Source organism: Ochotona curzoniae, unplaced genomic scaffold (genome assembly GCF_017591425.1).
Source record: "Ochotona curzoniae isolate NIBS_2020 unplaced genomic scaffold, NIBS_Ocur_1.0 contig_883, whole genome shotgun sequence".
NCBI classification, from domain to species: domain Eukaryota; kingdom Metazoa; phylum Chordata; class Mammalia; order Lagomorpha; family Ochotonidae; genus Ochotona; species Ochotona curzoniae.
This window is the reverse complement of record NW_024466599.1, coordinates 36050336-36076764: the sequence shown is the minus strand read 5'-3', so window position 1 is coordinate 36076764 and position 26429 is coordinate 36050336. Positions and strand designations below refer to the sequence as shown.

The 26429-nt window shown below is 44.7% G+C and overlaps 1 protein-coding gene across 1 annotated transcript; it reads right to left on the bottom strand.

Annotated features, from left to right (window-relative positions):
- Positions 1 to 1961: 1961 nt before the first annotated feature.
- Positions 1962 to 26429, bottom strand: FIGLA (folliculogenesis specific bHLH transcription factor). Its single transcript, XM_040992754.1, has 4 exons — positions 26226 to 26429; positions 12875 to 13027; positions 11220 to 11444; positions 1962 to 2018 (listed from the first exon to the last, which is right to left on the bottom strand). The coding sequence occupies exons 1-4, from the start codon at positions 26427 to 26429 to the stop codon at positions 1962 to 1964; spliced, it is 639 nt and encodes a 212-aa protein (XP_040848688.1).

The following is a 26429-nucleotide window of genomic DNA, read 5'->3' as shown; positions in this document are numbered from 1 at the left end:
TTTCTCCTTCTCTGTAAACTCTACCTTTCAAGTTAAAATAAAATAAGCAGCAGCCCTTGGAAGACTTTCATTCCCATTGTAGATTGCTGACAACTCTACATTCTTTCAGTTTTGAATCTACCTTCCTAGTACATTCATTTCCCTAGGAAGTGGTGAGGGAAATGTTGAAAAACAAATGAGATGAAGATTATCAGGTGCCCGTCCTGAGAGGATGAGGATAGAAGCCTCAGGAGGGGTTGGGGGCAAAGGCTGAAGGCCTTGAATCAAACCTAAATAGGTTTCTTCAGAGCATGAAATGAAAGAGCAAGTTGTGCTCAATGAACTTGTGATGGGAAGTGTCATTTAAGGGAAACTGATAGGCTTTTATTTATTGTAAAATTTATATTGAAAAAAGAAGAAGATTCCAACACTTTCAAGACTGTCATTTATTTGTCTCTAGAAGGCAACCCTGGACCTTTTTCACTTGTCATACTTGTGGGAGTCTGAAACAAAGAAGAAAGTCCATTATAAATGGCTGAAGGATAAGAATGGACAATCCACACAAATACAACTAATAATAAAGAAATACAAGATGGACCCGGCACAGTAGCCTAATGGTTAAAGCCCTTACATTACATCTGCCAGGATCCCATATGGGCACTGGTTATATTCCAGCTGCCCTGTTTCCCATCCAGTTCCCTGCTTGTGGACTGGGAAAACAGTGGATGGCCTAAAGCCTTGAGACCCTGTACCCTTGTGGCGGACTTGGAAGAGGCTCTGGGCTCTTGGCTTTGGATGGCTCAGCTCCAGCTGTTGCAGCCACTTGGGGAGTAAACCAGTGGATGGAAGGTCTTTCTATCTTTCTTTCTCTCTGTAGATCTTCCTTTCCATTAAAAATATATCTTTTAAAAAAGAATACAAGAGGGCCCAGCGCGGTTGCGCAAGTGGTTAAAGGTCCTTGCCTTGCACGCCCGGGATCCCATATGGGCGCCAGTTCTAATCCCGGCAGCCCCGCTTCCCTTCCAGATCCCTGCCTGTGGCCTGGGAAAGCAGTCGAGGACGGCCCAAAGCTTTGGGAACCTGCACCCGTGTGGGAGACCCGGAAGAGGCTCCTGGCTTCGGACCGGCATAGCATCGGCCCGTTGCGCTCACTTGGGGAGTGAATCATTGGACGGAAGATCTTCCTCTCTGTCTCTCCTCTCTGTATATCCACCTTTCCAATGAAAAAATAATAAAAATAAATCTTTAAAAAAAAAAAGAATACAAGAGTACTTGAAAAATTTATGAATTAAAACATAAGTTTATTTTAGTTGAAAAAATTGTGGAATCCACAGTTTTTATATAATAATACACTTTTCCATGAACTTTTGGAAAGTCCTTCATGTGTGTGGAGTTCAAACTTATGCCAAAATAAACTTATCTTTGTGTCCTATTTTCCATAAACTTTTGAAGTTCTCACATATGCAAAAAAAAAAAAAAAAACTTAATCTTATCCATGGTCAAACACATTCAAGTATAAGAAGTTTTATCTATCTAAAATCTGTCATTTTCATCTAGTCTCATTGCTGACAATGTGATTAAATCAGGGGTGAGCACTGCAAGCCAAAAGGTAAGTGATACCAGCATCCCACTGGAGCACCTGCCCAAGTCCCAGCTGTTCTGCTTTCAGCTTCCTGGTGAAGCACCTGTGGAAGCCACAGAAGATAGGCCAAGTTCCTGAGCTCCTGTCACCCATGTGAGAAACCCAGATGAAGCTCTAGGCGCCAGGCTTCAGCTTGACCCGGCCCTTGCCACTTTGGCCATGTGGGGAATGACCCCACAATAGAAAATATTCACTCTCCATCTCCCTTTCCTCCCATCTGTGTGTATGTGTATGTCTCCCTCTCTCTGGTCTTCTTTTAAATAAAAAAAAAAGTCTTAAAAAAGGCACATGAGAACAGTACTCTTACATTGCTGGTGGCATCAAAAATTGGCACTATGCATCAAGTCACAGAATATACCCACCTGTGATTCAGGAGGTCTACTTCTGGAAATCTGGCCTGAAAAAATAATACAAATACAGAAAAAGCTAAGCAAATGAAGGCTCCTTGCTATGTTTATGAGCATAGAATATGTCCAACAATTAGGAAACTGCCTAATTGAATGGGTCATTTAAATATTAATGATAAAACAATCAAAAACAGGGCACACAATGTCACATGCCCCTAATTTCTTAACTTAGTTGCAGAGGGGAACATTTGGAAGCATTTTGGTATACCCATAATAGTATTTCAGCTAGGATAGTTGGATAATATCGTGATTTCATAATTCTTCTGAAATCTCAAGTTTAAGAAACAGTAAGTCTGTGATTAAAATATAGTCACTCAAATCATGTTCTGGTGCTTCAGAAATTATAATCCAGTGAGCATATCGTGGTGGACAACAAAACACTCCAAGGAATTGCCTTCATTTACTCTAACATTTTGTACCTATTTTCTGAGATTTCCAGGTTGAGTTTTCATACAATGACAGAGGTTAGAAGGAATTTAACATTGCTACCCACATCCCTCATCTCTGACACCTCACTGACACCCTGGATATTGGGCAAGTTTCTACTGTTCCCTGTTTTTTCACAAGTTCAATAGGTATAAATTAAATAGATAAGTATAAGGTTGCTAGAATCATTTAAATGAGTACAAAATAAGTATAAATAACTATTCAGAGTAACTATATCTGATCTTGATCAAGTCTACACATATGATCAAGCTTTTTTAGCTCAGGTTTAACTTTGTAAGTTTTAATTACCATGTTTTATTCCAGAATGTCTTAAACCTAAGGGACAAATTCATGCATTGCTCTTTACCTCAAAGGTTAAAGGATAATTGAATCCTATCAACTCAAAGTATATTTTGGATCATTGTTTTAGTTTTAGTAATTGGCTGGAAAATCCCAGGAATGTAATATTTAAGCACCAGAGTAGGAAAACTTACTGAAGTTTTCAGCATTGGCTTGAATGTCACAGTTCATTAAAAAAAAAAAGAAGAAAAAATACTATTAGCGTTATCCAAACCAAAGAGGTTATGGTACAAGGAGAAGGTAATCTGAGGAACAGAAAATCAGCTTGCTGCTTAAAATCTTCAAGAAGGAGACATGTTTCCCCAGTTGGCTGCATAGTTGAGTAGCTGGGCATGTTATCCAGAGCCCTTTTCTGCACTCTCTGAGCTAAGGCGTGGTGGCGGAGATGGGGAAAGAAGCTCACTCAGCTTTAGATGTCGGCCCCCAACCTTACAGTAGCTTGAAAAGTAAGGCTTTCATGTGGAAAAACCTGACTTTGTCAAAATGCTCTTGGCTCTGGTGGGCCACAGCTCCGGTGGCTACTCCTCGGGTGGTTACAGAGGAGGAAGTCTCCCTGCAGCCAGACCTGGAGGCACTGACACAGCCAGAAGGACTCTGTACCCTGCCATCCAGAGCCTCCACTGGGGGGAAAAAAATCCCTGAAGATAACAGAATCCAAGAAAGGAAAGCAAGAATTTACACTCACTTCTCAGAAGACAGCCTTTTTGCTAAGGGACACCCACCAAGGATGTGGTTGTCACAGCTCCAACTGGGGTGAGCAGAGGCCTAAACTCTAAAGGGGAAGATACCGCCAATCTCAGAGAATGGACAGCAAAGTGGGGTCGTGGCATTCACGGGAGCCATCAGCTGGCCACCACTCAGGACTCCAGAGGCCAGGGATGACCTCCACAGTGCATTCCTCACACCTGGGGCAGACAGAAGCGTCACTGAAGAGGCAAAGAACCCAGCAGGGATTCTGAGCATGAAGCGATTCAGTATTCACTCAAGAAGGTTAACCCCAGTGGGGGCCAGCTGCTGGGTTTCCTGACTCCCCTAGGGCTCAGGAATGGGTGGGATTCAGGGCAGAGAGCGATGTTACATTCCTTATATTCGACCACCCCAGTGAGACAGGTGCTCAGAGTTTCTGGAAGGACATGTTCTTCCAGGAGGAAAAACCTTTATAAAAAGAAAAAGAATGCTTATAAAGAGGATCAAAGAAATGCCTAAACTGCCTGAGTTGTAATTACAACTCCCTGGAATGAGATCTACCGTTAACGCGGTGTCCGTAGTGCCCCTTTGTTCTCCTTTCTCCGCTGCCATGAATGACTAAGGGAAGAACATGGAGGGGAAGGACATATGCTTGGCTCCCTCGGGGGCCAGCATTTGGTGGTTTTCTGCCAGGCATCTCCAGGAAAGTCAGTAGTAGCTCATCAGAAAAGCCCAGTCTCTCCCCAAGGGAACCTTTTATCCAAGCCAGCTATCCTCCTTAAGATCCACTTGGGCCCAAGTCCGTGAGAGTGAGGGCTTACTGCAATTAATTAAATCATGGGTGTCATAGAAGCAGAGGAAGGAATTGTTGCTTTTCCTCAAGTCACAATTGGCTTATTGACAGGACAAAGCAGCAGACAACAAGGAATCTTGTTATCAAAACCCCAGACTCTGCGCATAGGCACACAGGAAAACCTGCATTCATCATGCATGTAATCTGTCCTCACAGAAAAATTACAGTTACAACACAACGAATCTGCCCTTCTCATTTTCACAAAGAAACAGAAATTTGTCTTCCATCTAACATTCCCTTCCTAACTTTGTCAGATTCAGCCTGAGCATCTGTCTTGAGCATCTGGCTGGGTTTCTTCCTCAAGGGGCTACAGCCAGAGTATATGCCACTGGTGGTGGCATCACTCCTTTACTGTCTCACCAGCAGGTTCACATTTCCAAAGTCAAAAAGAACCACAACCACAGGCACCACCCCAATCCTGAAAGTTCAGAAAGGACAGTAAAATCTCTGCTAAATACAATAACCAGGGCTGCCTTCCCTCCAAGCCCTTGGTCCTGGGTCAGCTCTCTGCAAAAACATGGGATACACACCAGTGCAATGCAACAGGCAACAGGTGGACACTCCAATCAGGCAGGGCACCCCCATCCCAAGAGAATGACTTGCTACACTTACCAGAATACACACCCCAGGTGCCACTAGGGTGCGCTGGGGTGGAGAAGCATGCCTTCCATGCAAAAGCTGAGACATGCCAAAGTTATTATGGTAGAACTTTTGCTATTACATACAGCTATGACCAGGGAGAAATACAAGGTGGAAAAGAGGATAAAAAGGGTTTCTGGTCTTTCCCAAGGTGCTAATAAATTCATCCCAACTAGACAGACCATCTCATTGCACATTTTAAATTGCTATTAGAAGAAATGTACCCAATGGTTAATTTTACAGACGAACACAACCTGGAGAGGTGGCCTTAGTAATCTACTGCTCCCACGAACTTTCCTCTCTCATGTCGAAACGTAGACATGTGGATTGGCAGGACTTTCAGGCCCCTGACGCAGACATGTTCAGCCTGAAGTCCTTTCCCTATGGCCCTTGAACCCTCACATTCTTGGTAACTCATTCCCAAACTGAAGGTGATCTTTGTCCATAGCCATAGTCTACAGTTGCACAGCCATTTCTAAACAAAATTCAAGGTGGGGTGGGAGGGTGGGATTTGTCACAACAGTGAAGATGCTGCTGAGGCATCCACATCCCTGGCCAGAGTGCCTGGTCTGAGTCCTGGATCCTCTGCTTCCAATCCAGCTTCCTGCTAATGTGTACCCCTGACTCAGGTAGCTGGGTCCCCCACACTCATGCAAAAGACCTAAATTGAGTTCCAGGCTCCTGGTTTCAGCTCAGCCCAGCCCTTGCTATTGCAGGCATTTGGGGAGTAAACCAGCAGTCTAGAAGTTCTGTGTCTCTCTGCCTTTCAAATGCAATGAACAGAAAACTTTTAGAAAATTAGAGTCATGTGGGGGAAAAAAATGCCCCAAGCCATAGCCAAAGGTGACAAATAACAATAGTGAGACAAGAAATCTCTTGCTACCTAATGATGCCCAATTCCAATACAACAAAAAATATGCACCTTGAAACTCTAATTTTATTAATTTAAAAAATAATTATTTTCATTTAATTTAAATGCAGAGGGAGACAGATCTTTTACTCATTGGTTCATTCTCCAAATGCCCATAACAGTTGGGACTGAGTTAGGAGCCCAGAACCAATCTAGGTTTTCCTGGTCAGTGGGAGGGACCAAAGCACTTGAGCTATCCCCTGCAGCCTCCCAGATGTACCTTAACAGATAGCTGTATAAGAAGTGAGACTTTCAGTGTGGCATGTATGTGTCCCCAGTGCACTAAAGACTCACTCCAAAGTTACAATTTTCTTTTCCAATTTTAAATACGCTCTCTTCTACTAGACTTTGAAATTAATTCTTGTCCTACCAGACTAGATGTTATGGTTCCACATGGTCCAAGGTCCTGTCTACACACATACTTGCCAATTCAGTCCCCAAGTGAACCTTCTCTGGCCCCCAAAGTTAATCTCCACTCCTGCCATCAGCAGATTCTTGGGCACTTCATTCGGGATTTTGCCTCCCAGGAATGTTGTTGATCTTGCACAAGCTGTTCTCACTTCATCTTCAAATCTTCAAAAATGCCTATCTCTACCAGCACCAGAATTCTCTACCTTCTCCGAGGAAGGAAAAGGGTACCATATCTGTAAACTGGAGCTAGAGAGGCCTTGCCTTCCAACTCCTAAGCCCTTCTGAACATGAGCATTTCAGTCCCAATGAGCCATATTACGGTCACTGAGTCTCCAAGCAGGGTATCTGTCCAGCATCCTGAAACCCTATGTAGTCACCCATCAGGAATGCCGGTCTGAATCCTCATGAGAATCTCTTGTCAAGAAAAGGCCAGCCAGGGCACCACTTCCTTGGTCTTTTTATCTTGAACCAATTTGGCCCCAGTTGTAAATGCAACCTTCTAATTAAATCTATAAAAGTGATCATGAAAAACTGTTCAGTTCATATGCAAATAAAGATTCAGAGTTAAATCTGTTAACAGGAGAAACTAGCCAAAAAGATGGCTACACAGCAAGGATTTCAAGGACATTACTTCACCTTTGCCTTCCTAATTCATTCTGTCTTAAGGCCATTAGTTGTGTTACAGCAAACAGGAGGAGACATGGTAACTAAAAAGAAATTTCAAGACCCAAGCCAGGCAAGTTGGTACCCATCCACAAGGAGATATCCACGCCTGGAGTGAGGGAAGCTTGAGTGGAATACTGGAGCCAGCAGGGTTCTCAGGGGGCGTGGGGTGTGGCAAATAAAGCCCACAAGTAGCAAGAGCAACTATGCAGGGAGGTGGTAGCAGCTGAGATGGAGAAGGGTTAGACACAGGGAGCATCCTGGGATCAATGGTCAACTGCAGGGCTCAGGTGGAAAACACAAAATGAGCTTGGAGCAACTCCTGCCAGAAGGCCAGTGATCAGACACTGAGGAGGGCACACCAAACCGAAAAGCAACTGGCACAAAAGGGCATTCACTGGCCACAACGAGAACAATCTGAGTAATAAAATCAATAAAGATGTTACCATGAAGATGTATTTCTGCCCACCAAAGTGAACAGAAAATCATGCATACATACCAACATAAGAAAGGAAAAATGGGCTTCCACTCAGCAATCAAAAAACAAATATAGAGGATTAACACAAACTTATACTCTCAGGGGGAAAAAGCCAATCTAAACTTACACATGCTAAGATCCCATTGCTGTAAATAAATTCCATTTCCAAAATAAATTGAAGAGGCACAGAAGTGATTAGTGGTTGTCTGGGGTGAGGCAGTGAAGCAGGAGGGGCAGGTAGGTGGTGGGTATGACACCAAGGGACAGCACCAAGATCTTCATGGTGATGGTTTTGTCTTACATGCACTGCTCATTCCACGAATCTACACACAGGAGACACCCACATCTATTTCCTAGTTAATGCAAAATACAGCTATGGGGGGGGTAACTGAGTTAAGGGTACCATTTTGCAGCTTCCTGTGAATCTATAATTACTTCAAATGAAAAGTCCAATAAAAATAGAATGTTTGATGACTAATGGGATATTTAGATAGCTTCAATGAACCTCCTCAAAAAACACGTAATAATTACAAAAGAAAAAGGCTAAAGTGGAGAAGCTTGGTTGTCACCAATTCGACAAATGATCAAAGTGAATATCATTAGCAACAGACTAAAATCTACCCCACCTAAAAGGCTGCAATGAGAAGAAAATGGCATCACTTCTGTGATCCCAGTCCAAAATGCAGATCTTGAATCTAATCTGCAGGAAAAACACAAATACAGAGAAAGAAGCATTGGACAAAACAGTGATTCTGGAATCTTCAAAAGTGTCCAGTCCTTAAAGTCACAGAATGCCAGGAGATGTTCCAGACTAAAAAAAAAAAATCAAGTGTAGTTCATGACTCTGAGCTGAGTCCCTTTGGCAGGGAGGATATTACTGAGACGCCATTGGAGACCAGCAAGGGATCCCGGGACTACAAAGCTGGGATGCAACGTTAACTTCCTGATTTTGCAGCTGCAGCAGAAATGTCCCCATTTGTGTGAAATACACACAGAAGTAACTATGGGTGAGGGGGCTTCAGATTGGTAAATTCCACTCAAACAGGTCAGGAAAAAAGTTTTTTGTACTGCACTGCAACCTTTCTACAAGCTGACTGTGGTTACCGATTAATGTTATTATTTTTAAATAAGTAATTTGAATTTGAATGGGAAGGGATAAGGAATCTTTGTCAATACTGATGAAATCGTAGAATGTGCATAAAAAGGCATTCTTCACCATCAGGCTTTGGCACTCATGCTTAACAGAGCTGCATACACAGAAAGATCTCAAATATGTGACTCAGTCTTTGTTCATTCTAAGGATTAGCACTCTTCTTCCAATTGACAACACACTTGCTTACAAAACACTAAAAGTGTCTTGCACCCATTCTTGGAAATAATCCCAGGAAGAATTTTGCTGTTCTTCACTAGGAAATATGTAGTGTAAGTGGTCATCACTAGGCTGTGCATCCTTGGAAAACAAGGACTTGTAGTACGCACTTGCCACTGGTGTTGCTAGGCACCAGCTTGCTCACTACTGCCTGGGCACCTGTCTAATCCCAAGCCCACCAGAACTGGCAGAAAGACCCACCTACATTAAGTCATCATGACAAGGACATGATGTGGGGGGGGAGCAGCATTATGACCACAGGTGTTAAGCAACTACCAATGGTGCAGGCATCCAATTTGAGCACCAGTTCAACTTCCAGCTGCATCACCTCTCATCTTGCTCCCTGTTAATGCTGTTGGAATGCAGTGGAACATGGCCCAAGTACATAGCCCCTGTCACCTGCATGGGAAAGTAGAATGAAGCTCCTGGCTCTTGTCTTCAGCCTGACCCACCTCTTGTAGCCATTTAGGGAGCAAATGAGTGGATGGAAGACCTTCTCTCTCTGTCTCTACATCTGACTCTCTTGAAATAAGAAAAAGAAGGAAAAAAGAAAAAAATGACATGATGGGGGCCAACGTGCAGGTTAAGTTACTGCTTGTGAGGCCAGCATCCCATATCAGGATGCCAGGTGGAGTCCTAACTGCTTTGTTTCCAGTCCAGGTTCCTGCTATGGTACCTGGGAAATCAGATGCTGATGGCCCAATTATTTGGACCTTCATCACACACATGAGAGGACAGGATGGAGTTCTTGGCTTTAGTCTGGCCTGGCTAGGCCCGTTGTGGCCATTTGGAGAGTGAAACAGATACTGTCTGGTGTGTGTGTGTGTGTGTGTGTCCCTCCTTCCATCTCTGTTCCTTGTTCTTAAAAGTTAAAAAATAAACAAGCATCCAGATTCAAGGTCCAACTCCAATGATACATTCCTCCTTTCTTTGTTCCCATGTCAGCCCATGTTGGAGCAATAGAAATTCTGTTCCCTAAGGGCTGCCCAGCAGGGAAAGGTTCCTCTCTCAGGTGGCCAGAATATGAAAACCTAGACTGAGCACACCCAAAAGGAATCTGTGAACACTAATCAAATCATGGGAGCCAAGACAGGCCAGTCAGCAGGACACCTGGAAGACCTCAAGTCTGAACAAATCCCTGGCAAGAATCAAGGGAGAAAACCCAAACACTTCCTGCAACAGAGCTTGGGATGATGGCGGCTCACTGATGCTCACCAGTCAACAGTGATCGTTCATAGTAGGTCAAGCAGATCTGATAAAATCTGTCCACATGAACACTGACATATGAGGAATTGCATTAGGCACTTTGCTGACATGTCATTTGAATCTCATAGTTATCTTATGTATAAGATAAAGGGTCATATTTTATATCAGTTTCAGTAGCTCTAAGTCACTATGGCTAACAAGTGATGAGTCCAGGTTTTGAATCTCTCCTACGTTCAGCTGCTCTTCTAATCAACCATCATTTTACTTCAGAGCCCCATCTCACCATCTCTTTATCACATCAAGAAACTTACTTGTTACAGTACACTTGGTTCTGTTTCCTACAAGTCCTTTTTTAAGATTTATTTTTATTGGAGAAACAGATTTACAGAGAGAAGGAAAGACATAGAAAAAGGTCTTTTGCCCACTCGTTCACTCCCCAACTGGCCACAATGGCTACAGCTGAGCCAATCTGGGCACAGGGTCCCAAGACTTTGGTTCCTCCTCTACTGCTTTTTCAGGCTACAAGCAGGGAGTCGGTTGGGATGTGGAGCAGTCGGAACATGAACTGGCATCCAAAGGGGATGCCAGCCCTTGAAGGTGGAGGATTAGCCTTTTGGGCCACAGTACTGCCCCCCACCCAAGCCTCATTTCAATAGCCTTCATGTTACAAGTGGGATTAGAGCAAGTGGCCTCCTCATTCGCACAGCAGGGATTTTTAGATTTGGAAAAGCATGCTGCTACTTCAGCTGCTTCTTCAATTTGGCCAAGTAATAAGAGCTGTCATGCTAAACTCCTTTGCCATTACTTAGAAAATGCTGCCTTGACACTAAAACAACACAAAGCAAAACAAAACCGCATCACCATGAAGCTTTACATATGGCAAGCTACTTTTTCCCTGGAGACCAGGGGGCCTAGCAAGCCTTTTAAAACGTGTTAAACAGGGAAATTACAAAAAGCACCTTTGGCCTGTATTGGGTTTTTCTGGAGTAATATTGCCACCCCTGAGCTGCTAGCTGCCCACACATTTATATAAGTCTACAAGAATCTCCCAAACTCCAACTCTCTATCCTGATGTTTTCAAAAAATGCTGTTGTTTTAATCATGTCTCATGCTGGAAAATGCCACACACTTCAAAGCAAACATTTGAGCTTTGGACAGCTACACAGCTACTTAAGAAGGAATACTTTACCAGACTCCCAGTCGATGAGATCACTCCAGTCGCGGATGCCATGCTCTGGTGACAAGCACACACTGGCTCACCACTGCCACCATCTGCCCAAGGCCCTTCCTCGTTCTTCAAGCTGATGACAGCACAGCTGGGATGCTGGGCAACGTTCCTCGAGAGCTCTCTAGCCAAGCACATGTGTGGCTCTGAAGGATTTTTGCTATAGTTCTGCTCATCTGAGTCTTGCTTCTAGAAACCATATTCAGTTGTAAAGTGGTATAATAACACAAGTCTTAAATATTTAAATCAATATATTTCAAAGTTCTAAGTGAGGCGTTTTCAGGTAACTGACAAGGGTGATGTTGAAGTTATGGTATGGGGGAGGGATGAAATGTTGCTCAGTAAACTGATAACATATTTATTCTTGTCTGGTCTTAAACAAGATTGTGCAAAGGGCACATGGGTTAGAAATAGTACGGCATGAAATAACCAGTATATTGTAATTAATGCAATATACCACAAAGTGCTTCTGTTACACAATTAGCATGCAAAGAAAAACTAACAGGACCACCTGCACATGTGCCAATACTCTGACCATGCCCAGCCATTCAACTTGGCCAAAAGGACAATTCTTTCCTGCCATTGCAGAATGCGTCTGCCTGGCAGGCACCTGAGCAGGACCTAGCAGACATGAGCAGAATTCAAAGCCATACAACTGGCCATTTCTACCCTAAGCTTCTATACTGTTTCTCTCAAGCATCTCTCCTCCTGTTCTATCCCTAAACATGTTTACATTGTTACTCAGAAGGGACCCTCATGGAACCTAAATGCTTTGTTCCTCACATTCTTCTGATTCTTCTCTCCACCCTCAGGTAGAATGGTCTTGAAATTTGACACTTTCCATTGCCTGGACTCCAGATATGGGCCCATAATGTAACCTCCACCTCCAATGAGATGGCCTGAGGTCAGTCCTTTTCCTACCCCACTATTGGACCTGATTGCCTTCCCTGTCTGTGGTTTCCTCTTGTTCCTCCCTCAGTTTTTCAAGATTCCCTCCTCAACTGTGGCATCCCTGTGGCATCACTCAGGGTTCATTGTCAGTGCCGTTCCCCTTTCCATCTCCCCCCACTGACTGGTTTATTTCTCAGGCCCTCACTCTTTGCCTCTCCATGGTGCAGGCCCATACAAACAGCCCATGCCCCTCACTGCCTGGTGGACACCTGTGAGCCATCCTACCCCCAGAACAGTGGTGACATCAGAGTGCTTCATGGTTCATAAAGCAGGTTCACTGTGCTGCCCCATGAGTGATGACAAAACCCATCACTCCTGTGCCTGCTCCGATGTGTATTCCACTGAAGGCCCCAACAAGGCCTGTTTATGGGAGCCTCTTGTCATGTTCCAGCTCTCAAGGTCCCAGCAGTTGGAAGCCTGGTTCCATACAGGGACACCAGGGAGCCAGTTGGGTGCCCAGGAACCCCACAGTTCATGCAGATCTGGGTTCCAATCCCAACCCCTCACCATGAGGCCTTCTTTCTTTGTAAAACAGTGATCATACATGGCTCAGAGGATCTCTGTAACTGTTAACTGGAAAGACTATGTAAGCTGCTTGGCACAGGGCCTGCCCTATAGGGATGGCTTATTCAGGGGCTCTCAGCATTCTAAATTCTCAAAGCCTTTACCTCTGGGTTGTTGGCTCCTTCCAAAACATCACTGAGAATCTGTATGTACTCAGTCGCACCTTTCAGAATATCAACTTTGCTAGGCTTCCTGCTTTGGGGAAGAAATGGCACAAGTGCCTTCAGTTTGGCAAAACCACGGTTGAGGTTTTTTATCTAGAAAACAAAAAGGCACAGAGACACACAGAGAGGCTACTTGTACAGACATCCCCAAACCACACTGAGGGGTTGTCAGGGGTCAACTCCACAGCCCTCCCAGGGTGCCAGTGGGTGGAATCTACGCAGGCACAGGCCAAAGAGTCACCACTCCCCAGGGGAAAAGGAACAGCACAAACAGCCCTGCAGGTGAATGGGCAGGCAGGTGAGTCTACGTCTAGGCTGGCTCCCTTCCTTGCTAGGTCTCAGAACATTCCAGCCATGTAACAACACAGCCACAGCAGTGCTGGCTCAAGAGTCAACTGCACAGGATTTAAAACTTGGCTCCTCCATTGATTATTGGCTCATATCCCTAAGCCTCAGTGTGCCCATTCACAAAGTGGAGAACACAAACCTGGCATTTTCCAGGGATCTAGGCGACATGAAACACACAGAGAATGCCACCCCAGACCTGACACACAGAAAGTCCTAAATGGCATCATTGCTGGTGAATAAACATTCAAATCCTTGTCTACCTGAGTGCTGTTCCAGCTGCTCTTCAACCTCCTTCCTGATGAGTTCATGAGACTTCAGAGACTCTCCACTTTTCTTCTATTTTCCTTGGTCTCACACATTGGCTCTGAAGACCATGAGCTCTCATGCTCACCCCCCTCCCCCGAGGACACAGACCCTGAGAGAACTGGCACCCCAACATACATAATTATCCTGACAGCCTCTCCCAGCCTGGAGTAAAGTGGGCAAAGGGCAGAGTTAGCTGATTCATGGAAAGATATAATGAGCAAAAAACACAAAGATTTCACATGACTCATTAAGGAGCCACAAACTAAACTAAGGGGCTGGACAGAGGGCTCTAGGACAGCTGAACAGAGGAGCCCAGTGCTCAACCCCCGCCCCCCCACATAGAGAAGAGCCAGAACAGCAGATGGTCCGGGTCCTAGCTGTTCCACTTCCCATCCAGCCCCCTACTAACGTGCCTGAGAGGCAGCACAAGATGACCCGCGTACTGGGGTTGTGCTTGGCTCAGCAGCAGCTGCTGGAACCATCTCAGGAGTGAACCAGAGAATAGGAGCTCACTCTCGCACTCTGTTCCACACCTCTCTTTCTCCAACTCTGCCTTTCAAATAAATAAAGAAATAAATTTTGAAAAAGGGCCACTACACTGGAAAATACACAAACCTCAGTATACAAAACCACCAACCACCCCCCAACACACACACACACACAATATTAAGAGTGATAGAAAGGAACAAAGACTGTACAAAACAATCAGAAGATAATTTTTAAAATGGCAGGGATCCATTCTTATAATAATACCCTGACATAAATGGATTAAATCTCCCAGTCAAGATAGAGAGCAGTTGGATAGATTAAAAGCAACAAGAAGATCCCATTATGTGCTGCCAAGGAGAAAATTCAATCCACCAAGACAGACATAAACTAAAGATGCTCCCTGCAGAGGAAACAAACTAGAACAGCCACACTTACCTGAGGTTAAAACAGGCACTAAATCAAAACCCAAAAAGACCCAAAAAGGGCCATTACATTAGAATACCTCAAATCAAGATAATTTTATTTCTAAAAGCTTAATGTGCATAATCTTTCACATGGCACATTTTCCAGGAGATGTTTTTTTGGAGATGTTTCACATAATGATAAAGGGATTCCTCAGCAGGAGGAAAAAAGACTACCGGCGCATATGCCCAATGCTGGAGCACCTTGTTACATAAAACAAACATCATTAGACTTAAAAGGAAGGGATAGATTTCAATATATATACAAAACTTGGGGACTACAACACTCTGCTTTCCTCAATGGACAGGTCTGAAAACGGGGAAATTAACAAGGGAACAGCAAATTTAAGCTGTACAGCAAACTAGTTGGACCTAATAGATAGTTTTAGAACATTTCATCCAACTGAAGGATTCACATTTCCATCAGAAGGCCCTCTGAGACTGACCAGAAATTAGGCCTCAAAAATCAATCTCAAAAATTTAGAAAAATCAAAATCACATCTTGTATCTTTGTGATCACATTGAGATAGAACTGGAGCTCAATAAGGGAAACTTTAGAAATTGTACAAATACATGGAAACTCTAACAATGTACTCTTAAATTACCAATGGGTCAATAAGGAAATCAAAAAGAGCCAAAAGTCATTTAAATTTTTAAAAATTCTTTAAACAAATGAAAATGGAAACATTACAAAGCTGTAGGATACAGCAAGAACACTTTAATTTTACACTTATGAACATCTAAATCAAAAAGAGAAAGATTTCTAATGAATGACCTGACTGCTCAAGCAACTATAAAACTGATAGCAAATCAAACCTGAAATTAGAAAATGAAAGATTGGAACAGAAATGAAACATAGAACAAAAAAAAAAAAAAGGAAAGAAAAAAATAGCAATAAATAAATAACAGTTGATTTTCTTAAAAACATAAACACAACCCGGCCAGACTAATCAAGAGAACAGAAGATACAAATCAATAAATTCAAAATTGCAAAATGAGATATTACAACTATTGTTACAGAAATAAAGACTCCTAGGGGCTATTATGAACAATGTGTAGACAAATTAGAAATCTAAAAGGACAGATTAATTTTTGAACATGGAAAACTTACCCAATGGTGCCATGAAAACAGAAAACCTGGGGGGCCTAGCGTGTATGCCTAATGGTTAAATCCTCACCTTGCATCCACCAGGATCCTATATAAAGCACTGGTTAACATCCCAGCTGTACCACTTCCCATCCAACCCCCTGCCTGTGGCGTGGGACAACAGCAAGGACGGACCAAAGCTTTGGGACCCTGCACCCATGTAGGAGACCTGAAAAAAGCTCCAGGCTCCTGGCTTCAAATTGGCTCAGCTCCAGCTGTTATAGCCACTTGGGGAGTGAACCAGCAGAAGAGAGATCTTCCTCTCTATCTCTCCTTCTCTATATATATCTATCTTTCCAATAAGAAATAAATTAAAAAAGGAAAGAAAAGCTAATAATAATTTTAAAAAACTAACAAAATCAAACAAGGAAAGTTCAGGTCCTCATGGCTGAATCCCATCAAACATTTAAAGAAAACCAATGCTTTAATACATCACATTAACAAATAGAAGGATAAAACCCTTGTAACCATCTCAACAGATACAGGAAAAAACGGAAAAAATTCAATGTCCTTTTATGTTTTAAAAAAATCACATAAATTAGGTATTGAGGGAACATGCTTCAACACAATAAAGGTTTTATAAGATAAGCCCACAGCCTTCACCGTGATAATCAAGAGAAACAAGAAAACACTTCTTCCAAAACAAGATGAAGATATCCACTTTTACTCCTACTAATCATAAAACTGAAATACTTGGCCAGAGCATTGAAACAATAAAGTGCATATCAATAAGAAATGAGGATAAATTAACCCTGTTTGCAAGTGACATGATCTTCAATGCATAAAATCCTAAAAAACTCCACACAGAAAAACTATTAAACGATCCAGTAAATTTCCAAATGTAAATGTCAACATTTTAAAACAGTTGTATTTTTACCAATAAATAAACATTTTTTCTAAAATAAAAAATAAAGCAATCTCACTAGCAATAATCCAGAAAAAAAAAGATGTAATACATTTATCAAGAAGGCAAAAGATCTCTACAGTGAAAGTCATTTTCAAAAAATTAGAGGAAATAAAAATAAAAAACATTTTACTATTACAGATTAGAACATGGTTAAAATGTACATACTACTGAAAGTGGTCTGCAGATTTAATCAAATACCATCAAAATACCAATGATATTCTTCACAGAATCAGAAAATCACAAAATCCATCTGGAACCAAAGAAAAAGGAACAATGCTGGTAGCATCACAATACCTGACTTTGAAACACATTACAAAGCTTTAGGAACCAGAAGAGTATGGAACCTCCATAAAAACAGACACATAAACCAATGGAGTAGAATACAAGCATCAGGAAATGAAAATTAATTCATGGATTCACATGACCAAATTGCCAAAAGTACAAATTGGAGGATAATAGTCTCCTCAACAAATGGTACGGGGGCATGGAGAAGGGTTGCTCACTTGTGGTATACCAGGTTAAATCTCTGCATGGGATGCTGACATCCCATCTCAGAGTACTAGTAACAATCCAGGCTACTCGGCTTCAAAGCCAGCTTCATGCTAATGCGCCTGGGAAGCACCAGAGAATAGCACCGGTATCTCCTGCCATCCACATGAAAGACCTGGATGAAGCTCCTGGGTTCAGCCTGGCCTTGAGCTGGCTGTTGGGGCTACATAGGGAGTGAAGCGGTGGTAAAAGCTCCCTCTCTTTCATGAAATTACTTCAAGCTAAGACCCTTCTGCACAGCAAAAAACAATCAACAAAGAAGTAATAATTAGGAGAAAATATTGGCAAGCTAGGCATCTGATTAAAGATCAACATCCAGAATACATAAGGAGCTCAAGAAACTGAACAAGTCAGTTAATAAATAGGCAAGGGGTCAGCACTGTGGTCCAGCAGGTTAAGCTGCCACCTGTGGTGTCTATATCCCATTTGAGCACTGGTTTGAGCCCCAGATGCTCCACTTTCAATCCAGCTCCCTGCTAATGTATCTGGGAAGGCAACAGAAGGTTGTCCAAGTACTTGGGCTCCTGCCATCCACATGGAATACCTGTCTGAAATTTCAGGCTCCTGGTTTCAGTCCAGCCCAGTGCTGGCCGTTGCAGTCATTTGGGAGTTGAACCAGCAGATAAAAGATCAATCAATCCGAAGTCACCTTGAGCCCACATGCTTCTCAGGAGCCACAGGTAACTTCGGGGGTCTGCTGGGGTCTTTCTGCCCGCACCCAGCTTGAGGTACCAGCAGGGGTGGCTCTGGGAGCTTGGGAGTTGAAGATTTGCAGGAAGATTGGGGGATTGCACAGGTGAGGTAGAGCACTGACCTGTGGATGCATGCCCAGGTTAAGAATTACTGCTGAGAGGCATCCTTGGAAAAAACATAGGTAAGGAATGACTCCAGAAGGACCTCCAATGACAAGTTCACTACACTTGCGGGTAAGCAAGAGGACTGAGACCTGGTGGTTTGAAGGGGAGAGACCAGAAGATCTTTATGGGTCCAACCCACATGGGAGTTCTGAGCTGGGCTTATTAGCATGGAACGTTGCTGACCACCACATGTCAAGTCCACATGAAAGCTATGGCTGGGGGCCTGTCTGGCAGGGCTAGATCACAGTACCTGACTGTGAGTGTTGGAATAGGGGATGGGTCACATTAGGCTGGGTCATGACACTAACCAGCATGCAAGGGAACCAGGTCTATGGGTAGATCTTGTAGGGGATGGGTGGGCCTAACCCTGTGGAAATATAAGTCCCACTGGTTAGCTTAAGAGTTGGGGTGGTAAGGGGCTAAGCTGGTGTGACCATGGAATCTTCCATCTCTCATGGGTAATGGGGCTGAAAACAGGCTGGGCAGGTACAGGCTGTAGCATCCACATGTGCACCCTACAAAGGTGTGGGGTGGGCCGGGTCACATCATCCACCAACTCAAACAAAGGCAGGGATGGAGGGGCAGGCTGTGCCAGGTAGGACCTGGCACCTACTGGCATGTGTGAGATCTGGGTCTGGGAGTGAGTCAAGTGAGGGAATCTGGGCAACTCCCCCATTGGATCATAGCTCCCACTAGCGAGCACATGATCAAGGCCTGGGTGTCAGGCAGGCTAGGCAAGGTAGCTCTTTCTGTTGGCAAGTGTGTGGGTTGGTTTTGGAAGAGGGCGAACCAGGCAGGGCTGAGCAGACCTTAACCCACTGGTTTGAGTACAGAAACCACGCTGGAACACAGGTCATTCTGAGGTAGGCTGCCACACCTGCCAGTTTGCAAGAGCCAGGGATGGGAGCAGACTGAGCAGGATCAGGTTCCAGCACCCACCAGTAAGACTTGGGTCAAGCCAGGCTACAGCATCCAAAGGCAAAGGCAAAGATAGGTGAGGGGCTATGCCAAGCTGCGTCAGAGCAACCACTGGCACATGCAAGATCTGTGGCTGGGAACAGACCTGTTGGGAGTTAAGGGGATGTCCTGGGTGGGTTGTGGGTCCCACTGGTGAGCATGAGGGCCAGAGTGGGGGGTTGCAATCTGGTCTGGACATGGTTGCAGTCTCCCTTGGCATGGGTGGACTGGGTCTGGGGTGCGCCAGACTGGGCTAGACATCAGCACTCACAGGAATTTGTGAGAACCAGGATGGGTATAGAATGGGCTGGGCTAAGTCTCTGTCCCTGCTGAGCCATGCGTGAGCTGTGTCTGGGTGTAGACCAGGCTTGGCTGGGCTGTAGCACCCAACAATAAGAACCAGAAAGGGTGAGGGCCAGTCAGGACAAAAGGTTGACTAAGTAGGCTAGCCTGTGAACCCACCAGTGTGCACAAGAATCTGGCACTGGGGGAAGTTCTGATGGAGGAGCTTGGCAACTCAGTCCCTGCAGCTGAGCATAAGAATCAAGACAGGGAGCAGCCCAGACCAGGCCAGGTTACAGTACCCACGGGCTTACCTTTGGTTCAGGTCTGGAGTCAGCCAGGCTAGGTCAGTTCATATCACTTGCTGGCAAAGCTAAGAACCAGAATAGTGTGGAGGTCAGGCTATATCGGGCTATAATGCCAGCCAGTCCACATTAGGGCCAGGATGGGGGCCAGCTGGGCTGGGTTGGGCTAAGCTGTAGCCCCCACCAGTGTGAGGTGGAACTGGGGATGACTCAGGGCCGGGCCAGACTACAGCACCCACTGGCAAATGTCGAGGTGAGATAGACCAAGCCACTGGGTCACAGCACCCAACCAGCATTTGTGAAACCCAGGAAGGGAGGGGGCAAAGCTGTAGGGGGGTTATATGGGCTTCTATGTTGGACCATCACTCCCACTGGTAAGCATGAGAGCTGGAATTGGGGCAGACCAGGCTGGGCAAGGCTACAACACCTGTTGACTTTATGTGAGCTGGATCAAGGAAAAGCCAGGCTGGGTTGACTGTTCCTACTGGTGCATGCACAACAGAGTGGGTGTGGGTTGGTTGGGCTTTGCCACAGTATCAGCTAGCAGATGCTGGCATGGGGGAGGGGCAAATCTTGTCAAGTTAAACTGCAGAACCACCTGGAGAGTGCAAGATCTGGGAGTGGGAGCAGATCTTGCCACTCTGACTGGTGAACATGAGAACCAGGACTGGGACAGGCATGACTAGACAGAGAGTAGCAGCTGCCAGCATGAATGTGTGTTGAATAGTGGGGCTAGTTGGATTGAACTAGGCTTTAAGGGCCATTGTATGAGCGCTGAATGGGATGTGGGACAGACTGGACCAGCCTGCTGTACATACTGGCAAGCACGGGAACCAGGGCAGGGGGCAGGACTGGTGGGGGTTATTGCGGGTTGTTCCAACTAGGCTGCAGCCGCCACTGGTTTACATGAGGGCCAAGTGTATGGTGGGCAGGATTGGACTGTGTTGCAACACCCACGGGTTTGTGTAAAAGACACAACTGTAACCACCAGCATGTGCATAAGCTGATTGGGGAGATGGATGTGCTGGACCCTGTATTTGCAAGCACACACAAGAATCAGGTCTGGAATTACCTCAGACGAGATTTCTTTGGTGATGCCCCCAACCATTGGACTCAGAACCGCAACCATGGAGAGAATTGCAGGTCCCATGGTCTCATCACAGAGTACATGTGTCAGAACGGGCCTCCTTGGTGGCTTAGATGGAGCAGTAAACAGCATAGCCAGGTGCACATGGAGGATATGGCAGTACACTGGAGTCAGCAGAGGACACCTGGTACCGTAACAGAGGACAGAGGGCAGAACAAATGGATCAGCTACCCTAGTCAAGTGTTAACAGTGTATGCCTGGGCAAAAGGAGACTGTAAGGTGGACTAGGTCAGCCAGTGGAGTCTGGAGAGATTTCATCATGCTTGGAGTGGCATGACTGGCAGTAATTCAGAGCTGTTGAACTATCAAAACTCCTTTAGCAGGACCTTGGGAACATGCCCCACATCAGGGACCCTGGGGTGATATTGGGATACTGTCCTCCATCCCATGGTACAAAGGCATTTGGAAGGCTGGGTGTGGCCTCTCCCCTTATCTCCTCCTACCTCCCAAATACAGAAAGCAAAAAAAAAAAGAGAGAGAAAGAGAATATGTGGAAAAGGTGATCTCATCCACCTTCCTGTAGCCCTTGACACTTATTACCCCAATTATGTAAAAATCATCAAAATAAATAAAACTTTAAAAAGCAAACAATCTCTTGCTTGCTCTTGCTCTCTATAACTCTGCCTTTCACATAAATAAATCTTTTTAAAAACAATACCACCAAGGGGGCTGGCATTGTGTCAGAGCAGATAAAGCCGCTGCTTACAATGCTGGCATCCATATCAGTGCCTGTTCAAGCCCAGTTGCTCCACTTTCCATCTCTGGACCTCTGCTACCCACTTGGCTTTGGCCTGGCCCAGTCCTGGCCATTGCAGCCACCTAGGGAGTGAACCAGCAGACGGAAGAGCTTGCTCCATCTGTCTTTCTCTAACTGTGATTTTCAAACATATCTTCCAAAAAACTAAAAGTAAAATAAAAATCACCACCAAAAAAGAGAGAAATGAACAAAGGATATGAACAGATAATTTCCAAAGGAGAAAACAGAAATAGCCAACAGAGACATGAAAAAATATTCCCTAGTTATTAGCAAAGTGCAAATGGAAATCACAACGAGGGATATCACCTCCCCCCAGTTAGACTGGCTACCAACTAGAACTCAAACAGCAGCAAACGCTGACCAGGATGTGAAGGACAGGGAATGTAAACTAGTATTACTGGTATGGAACACAGTATGGAGATTTCTCAGAAACCTGAAAGTACATCTTGCTAGCTTACTCCTGGGGATGTGGACAAAGGAAATAAAATCAGCACACAAAAGTTACCTACACTCCCATGTTTATAGCAGCTTAATTCACAATAACCAAGACAGAGAATCAACCAGATGTCCATCAATAAATAAAGAAAATGTGGTATATATACACACAATGGACCATTATTCATCCATAAAAAAGAATAAAATTCTGGCATTTGCAACCAAGTGATTGCAACTGGAAATCATTATGCCAAAAACCAAACAGGAAAGTCACATATTCTCTTATTTGTAGTGAATAAAAATTATGTGGATGTTGGCTCATTTGATAAGTAGCTATAAAGGTTATTTTGTTAAATTGTGTCATGTAAATGACATGCTAGTTTCAAATGTTAAAAAAACAAAAAGAAATGCAGGGGGAATAGTGGTGACTCTTCAAGTTCTAACAACGTGGTTCCTTGGTTTGAGTGTTGGTTATGGGGTGATCAGAACAAAAACTCATGTACATTTAAATGCATTTTTGATATGCATACTGTTTTTGATAAAATGTTTTAAAAGGAATAAAGACCTAAGTACAAGACTTGAAACTACTGGGAGAAATACTTCAAGACTTTAGTATAAACAAGATTTTGGGTAATACCGCAGAAGCAGAGACAACAAAAACAAAACAAGACAATGGGAATATAATTAAACTACCAAGCTTCTGCACAGCAACAACCTAGAGGTTGGGAGAAAATGCTAACAAGCTATTCAACTGACAAGGGATTAATATCAAGAAAATATTAAAAATTTTAAAAACCAGGCCCGGCGCGGTGGCGCAAGTGGTTAAAGGTCCTCGCCTTGCACGCCTGGGATCCCATATGGGCGCCGGTTCTAATCCCGGCAGCCCCGCTTCCCTTCCAGCTCCCTGCCTGTGGCCTGGGAAAGCAGTCGAGGACGGCCCAAAGCTTTGGGAACCTGCACCCGGGTGGGAGACCCGGAAGAGGCTCCTGGCTTCAGATTGGCATAGTATTGGCCCGTTGCGCTCACTTGGGGAGTGAATCATCGGACGGAAGATCTTCCTCTCTGTCTCTCCTCTCTGTATATCCGCCTTTCCAATGAAAAAAATAATAAAAATAAATCTTTAAAAAAAATTTTTTTAAAACCATCAAGATGAGAGGCAGAACTAAATTTGATTAAAAAATAAACTAATAGACATAAGCTGTACAAATGGCCAAGAAGTGTAGAAAAAATTTGCAACATCAGTAATCAGATAGACGCAAACCAAAGTCATATATCATCTTGACCCCGTTGGAATGGCTACCATCAGAAAGATGTTTTTTTTAAATGTTGGCAAGGATGTGGAAAACCCCTAGGCTGAGAGCTGGAATGTAAATTAACACTGCTATTATGGAAACCAGCATGGCGCTTCCTCAGAAAGAGCTACCACATGATCCAACGACCCTACGGGCAGCTATACATCCAAAGGAAATGAAGCAGAGAGGAGGAGAGAGGACAGGGATACCAAAATACAGTTGGGGAGGGCAAGTGCTCATGTTCCATGGTACAAAATATGTACAATTTATAACTACCCATTATAAATTCCAAAATAAAGGAGATGCCAATCTGAACTAACACTGATAACATTTGAAGACATAGAACCACATATAGCTGCATTAAATTTTAATACTGTATCCACTCTAAGCTACTGTTGGTGGGAATGTAAACTAGTACAACCATTATGGAAGCCAGCATGGAGAGTGCTCAGACAGCAGAACTGATCTGCCATACAACCCAGCCATCCTGATATGGTCTAGGCAGGCAGCTAGTTCAAAGTCATGAGTCTGGAAGCAGCACCTCCCCAGCCTGTGTGATACTTCTTGCCCCCCATGTGTCTGAGATTGCGTACCCATCATTCCTTGAGACTTGAGTGGACAGTGTTGCACTGTTCTGTGGCCACTCGCCCCTTTCAAACCCTATAAAAGCTCCCGCTGGGAGGAGCTCACTGTCTTGGTTAAGTGCTTCGTCACTAGTGCTTCAGCTCTTCATCGCCCACGTGCTAGGGCTCTTGGCCGCCTATGTACTCACTTTCCTGCTTCCTGTGGACAGACTCCAAGAACAAAAGGTAGCAACCTCTCTCCTTTACCTTTTTGCTTTCTAGCTCACTCCCCTAATAGGGCCCATGCTTATTTATATTCCTCACCCTCTGAATAAACTTTATCACTTGCTTAAGCCATGCCAGTGGCTGTGGTTAAAATGCTTTTTAGGCAAGAGGCAAGAATCTAGGAAATAAATATTTGGCCTAAACCTAGACCACAACAACCCCACTGATTATATATTCAAATGAAATCTGCAGCTGATAGAGAAACCTGCAACCTGTGTTTTATAGAAGCACAATTTACAATAACCAATACATGGAAAGAATCCAGATGCCCATCAACAGAGGAATGGATAAAGAAATTGTGGTACATCTACTATTTGGAATACTACTCAGCCATAAAAAATTAAATCTTCCATTTACAACAAAATGTCAAGCTGGAAACCATTATACTTAGTGAAGTAAGCCAGTCCCCAAAACAACAAATACATATTCTCTTATATGACAGCTAATACATAAAGAATATGTTGTGTAGACAAATAAATATATATACACATATATATGAACTGTACAAGGGAGACAAGCCTACCAGGAAGTAAAGGTACTATACGGTATGCATCTCTACCTGTGAATAAAAGCAGGACCCACAACAAAACTTATAAATATACCTTCACAGTATGATACTAGGTTTTCTCCTTTGCCTAGACTTTTCAGGTCAGGATACATTTAAACATTAGAAAGCTAAACTTGTGATTTGTACTAAGAGACTGCATTATTGTGATAACACAGGAACAAAAGGGGGAAAAAGAAAATGGTAAAGGAGGAAGGGGGAGGGAGGTCTCCCTAAATTTACAACATTGTATCATAGAAAGCAATTTAAAAAAAAATACAGTACTCAAAATAAATACAACCATGTCTATTCATCTTTGATTAACTTAAAAATTAGATGCCACTTTTTTTCCTGTGCAATGCCAAGAACATTTGTTTTTTGTTATATTTATCATCAGGAAAAGCATGGAAAGGACAATCCTGTACACTTAAAAATTAGAAAATCCTTCTAGAAAACAATTAGGCAACTTGTGTCAAAACCTGCTGAAACTGTATCCCATATCTCTGTAACTCTGCTCCAGCAATGACAGGCAAGCACACAGCTCCACGGATCAGAAGAAAAACTACAAGTTGCATGCCTGATTCACTTACACGCCAAGCTTTGCAGTCAAATTCCAGCCTTTGAGAAAGTATGAGAATGTGAAGAACCGCTTTTGGTAAGGCTTAATGGCAAAAACTACAAGGTTACACATTGGATGCTCATACCTTTGTAAAAGTATATGCGCCACAGAGAGAGAGAAAGATGGAAGGAAATGCATACAGATATGTCAGGGCAGGCATTGGGCACAGTGACGCAGGACATCCACATTTTGCTCGCGCCCGACTTCTCTGCTTCAGCTCCATTTCTACTCGCATAGAGCCCCTGAGATAGCAGATCCCAGAGTCGCTGCCACCCACGTGCAAGGCTGAACGGAGTTGTGAGCTCCTGGCTTCCACCAGGTCTAAAAGCCTTGACACTGGGGACGCTTGGGATGCAACTCCTCACTTTGCCTTGCCAGTATTTTCCAGGTGCATTCATTTTATCATTACAAACAACAGTAAAAGAATGAAGCCCCGTGCCAATTCTCTAAAGCACATAGCTTCCCCTTCTAGCCCTCACCTGCCGGCTCCAGATTCGCCTTTACAGTAACCAAACACCAAGTTTGGGAGCCTTGGAGATACCAAATGCAGCCAGCAGATGTCGCTGGCACCCCGAGGGACAAGCCCCGTGCCCGCCTGAGACCAGGCGCTTTCTCCCGACCCGGGTGGAGTGGGAGTGAGGGTGCACCCCGGGGGCGTCGTCTTTCATTATTCTTTCTCAAAGGCAACTTTCGTTGCCCCCCCCCCCTTTCCTCTCAGCCCACATTTGCCTCGAGGCCAAGCTGCAGAGGGACGACAGAAAGGAGCCAGGGGCGCCCCGGGGGCCCCCACGTTACTCAACAGGCCCCCTTGGGTGGTGATATTCAGGCACAGGTCGCTCGTGCCAAGCTGGGCACAGGACGTGCCCGCCGAGCCGTTTCTGACACCGTCAAGACCCCTGGTATCCGCCCCGGCGCCGCGGAGGACCTGAGGGGGCTGAGGCGGCTTCCCGAAGCCGCCAAGGCAGGGCGCGCGGGGCAGAGGACCGGGGGCCTCGGGAGGTTCGAGGGGACCTGGGGACCGGGCAGCCTGGGGCCGCTCACCCGCTCGCGTTCCTTGGCGTTGGCCACGCGTCGCCGCTCCAGCACCAGCTGCAGGTCCTCGGTGGACGAGTAGCCGCCCGAGGGCCGCCGCTTGAGCCGGCAGATGGCAGCCAGCTGCGGCAGCGGCCCAAACTGCTCGTGCAGCACGTCCTCCAGCACCTCGGCCTGCGGGGCGCCCAGGGGTGCGGGCAGCGCGGCGTCCAT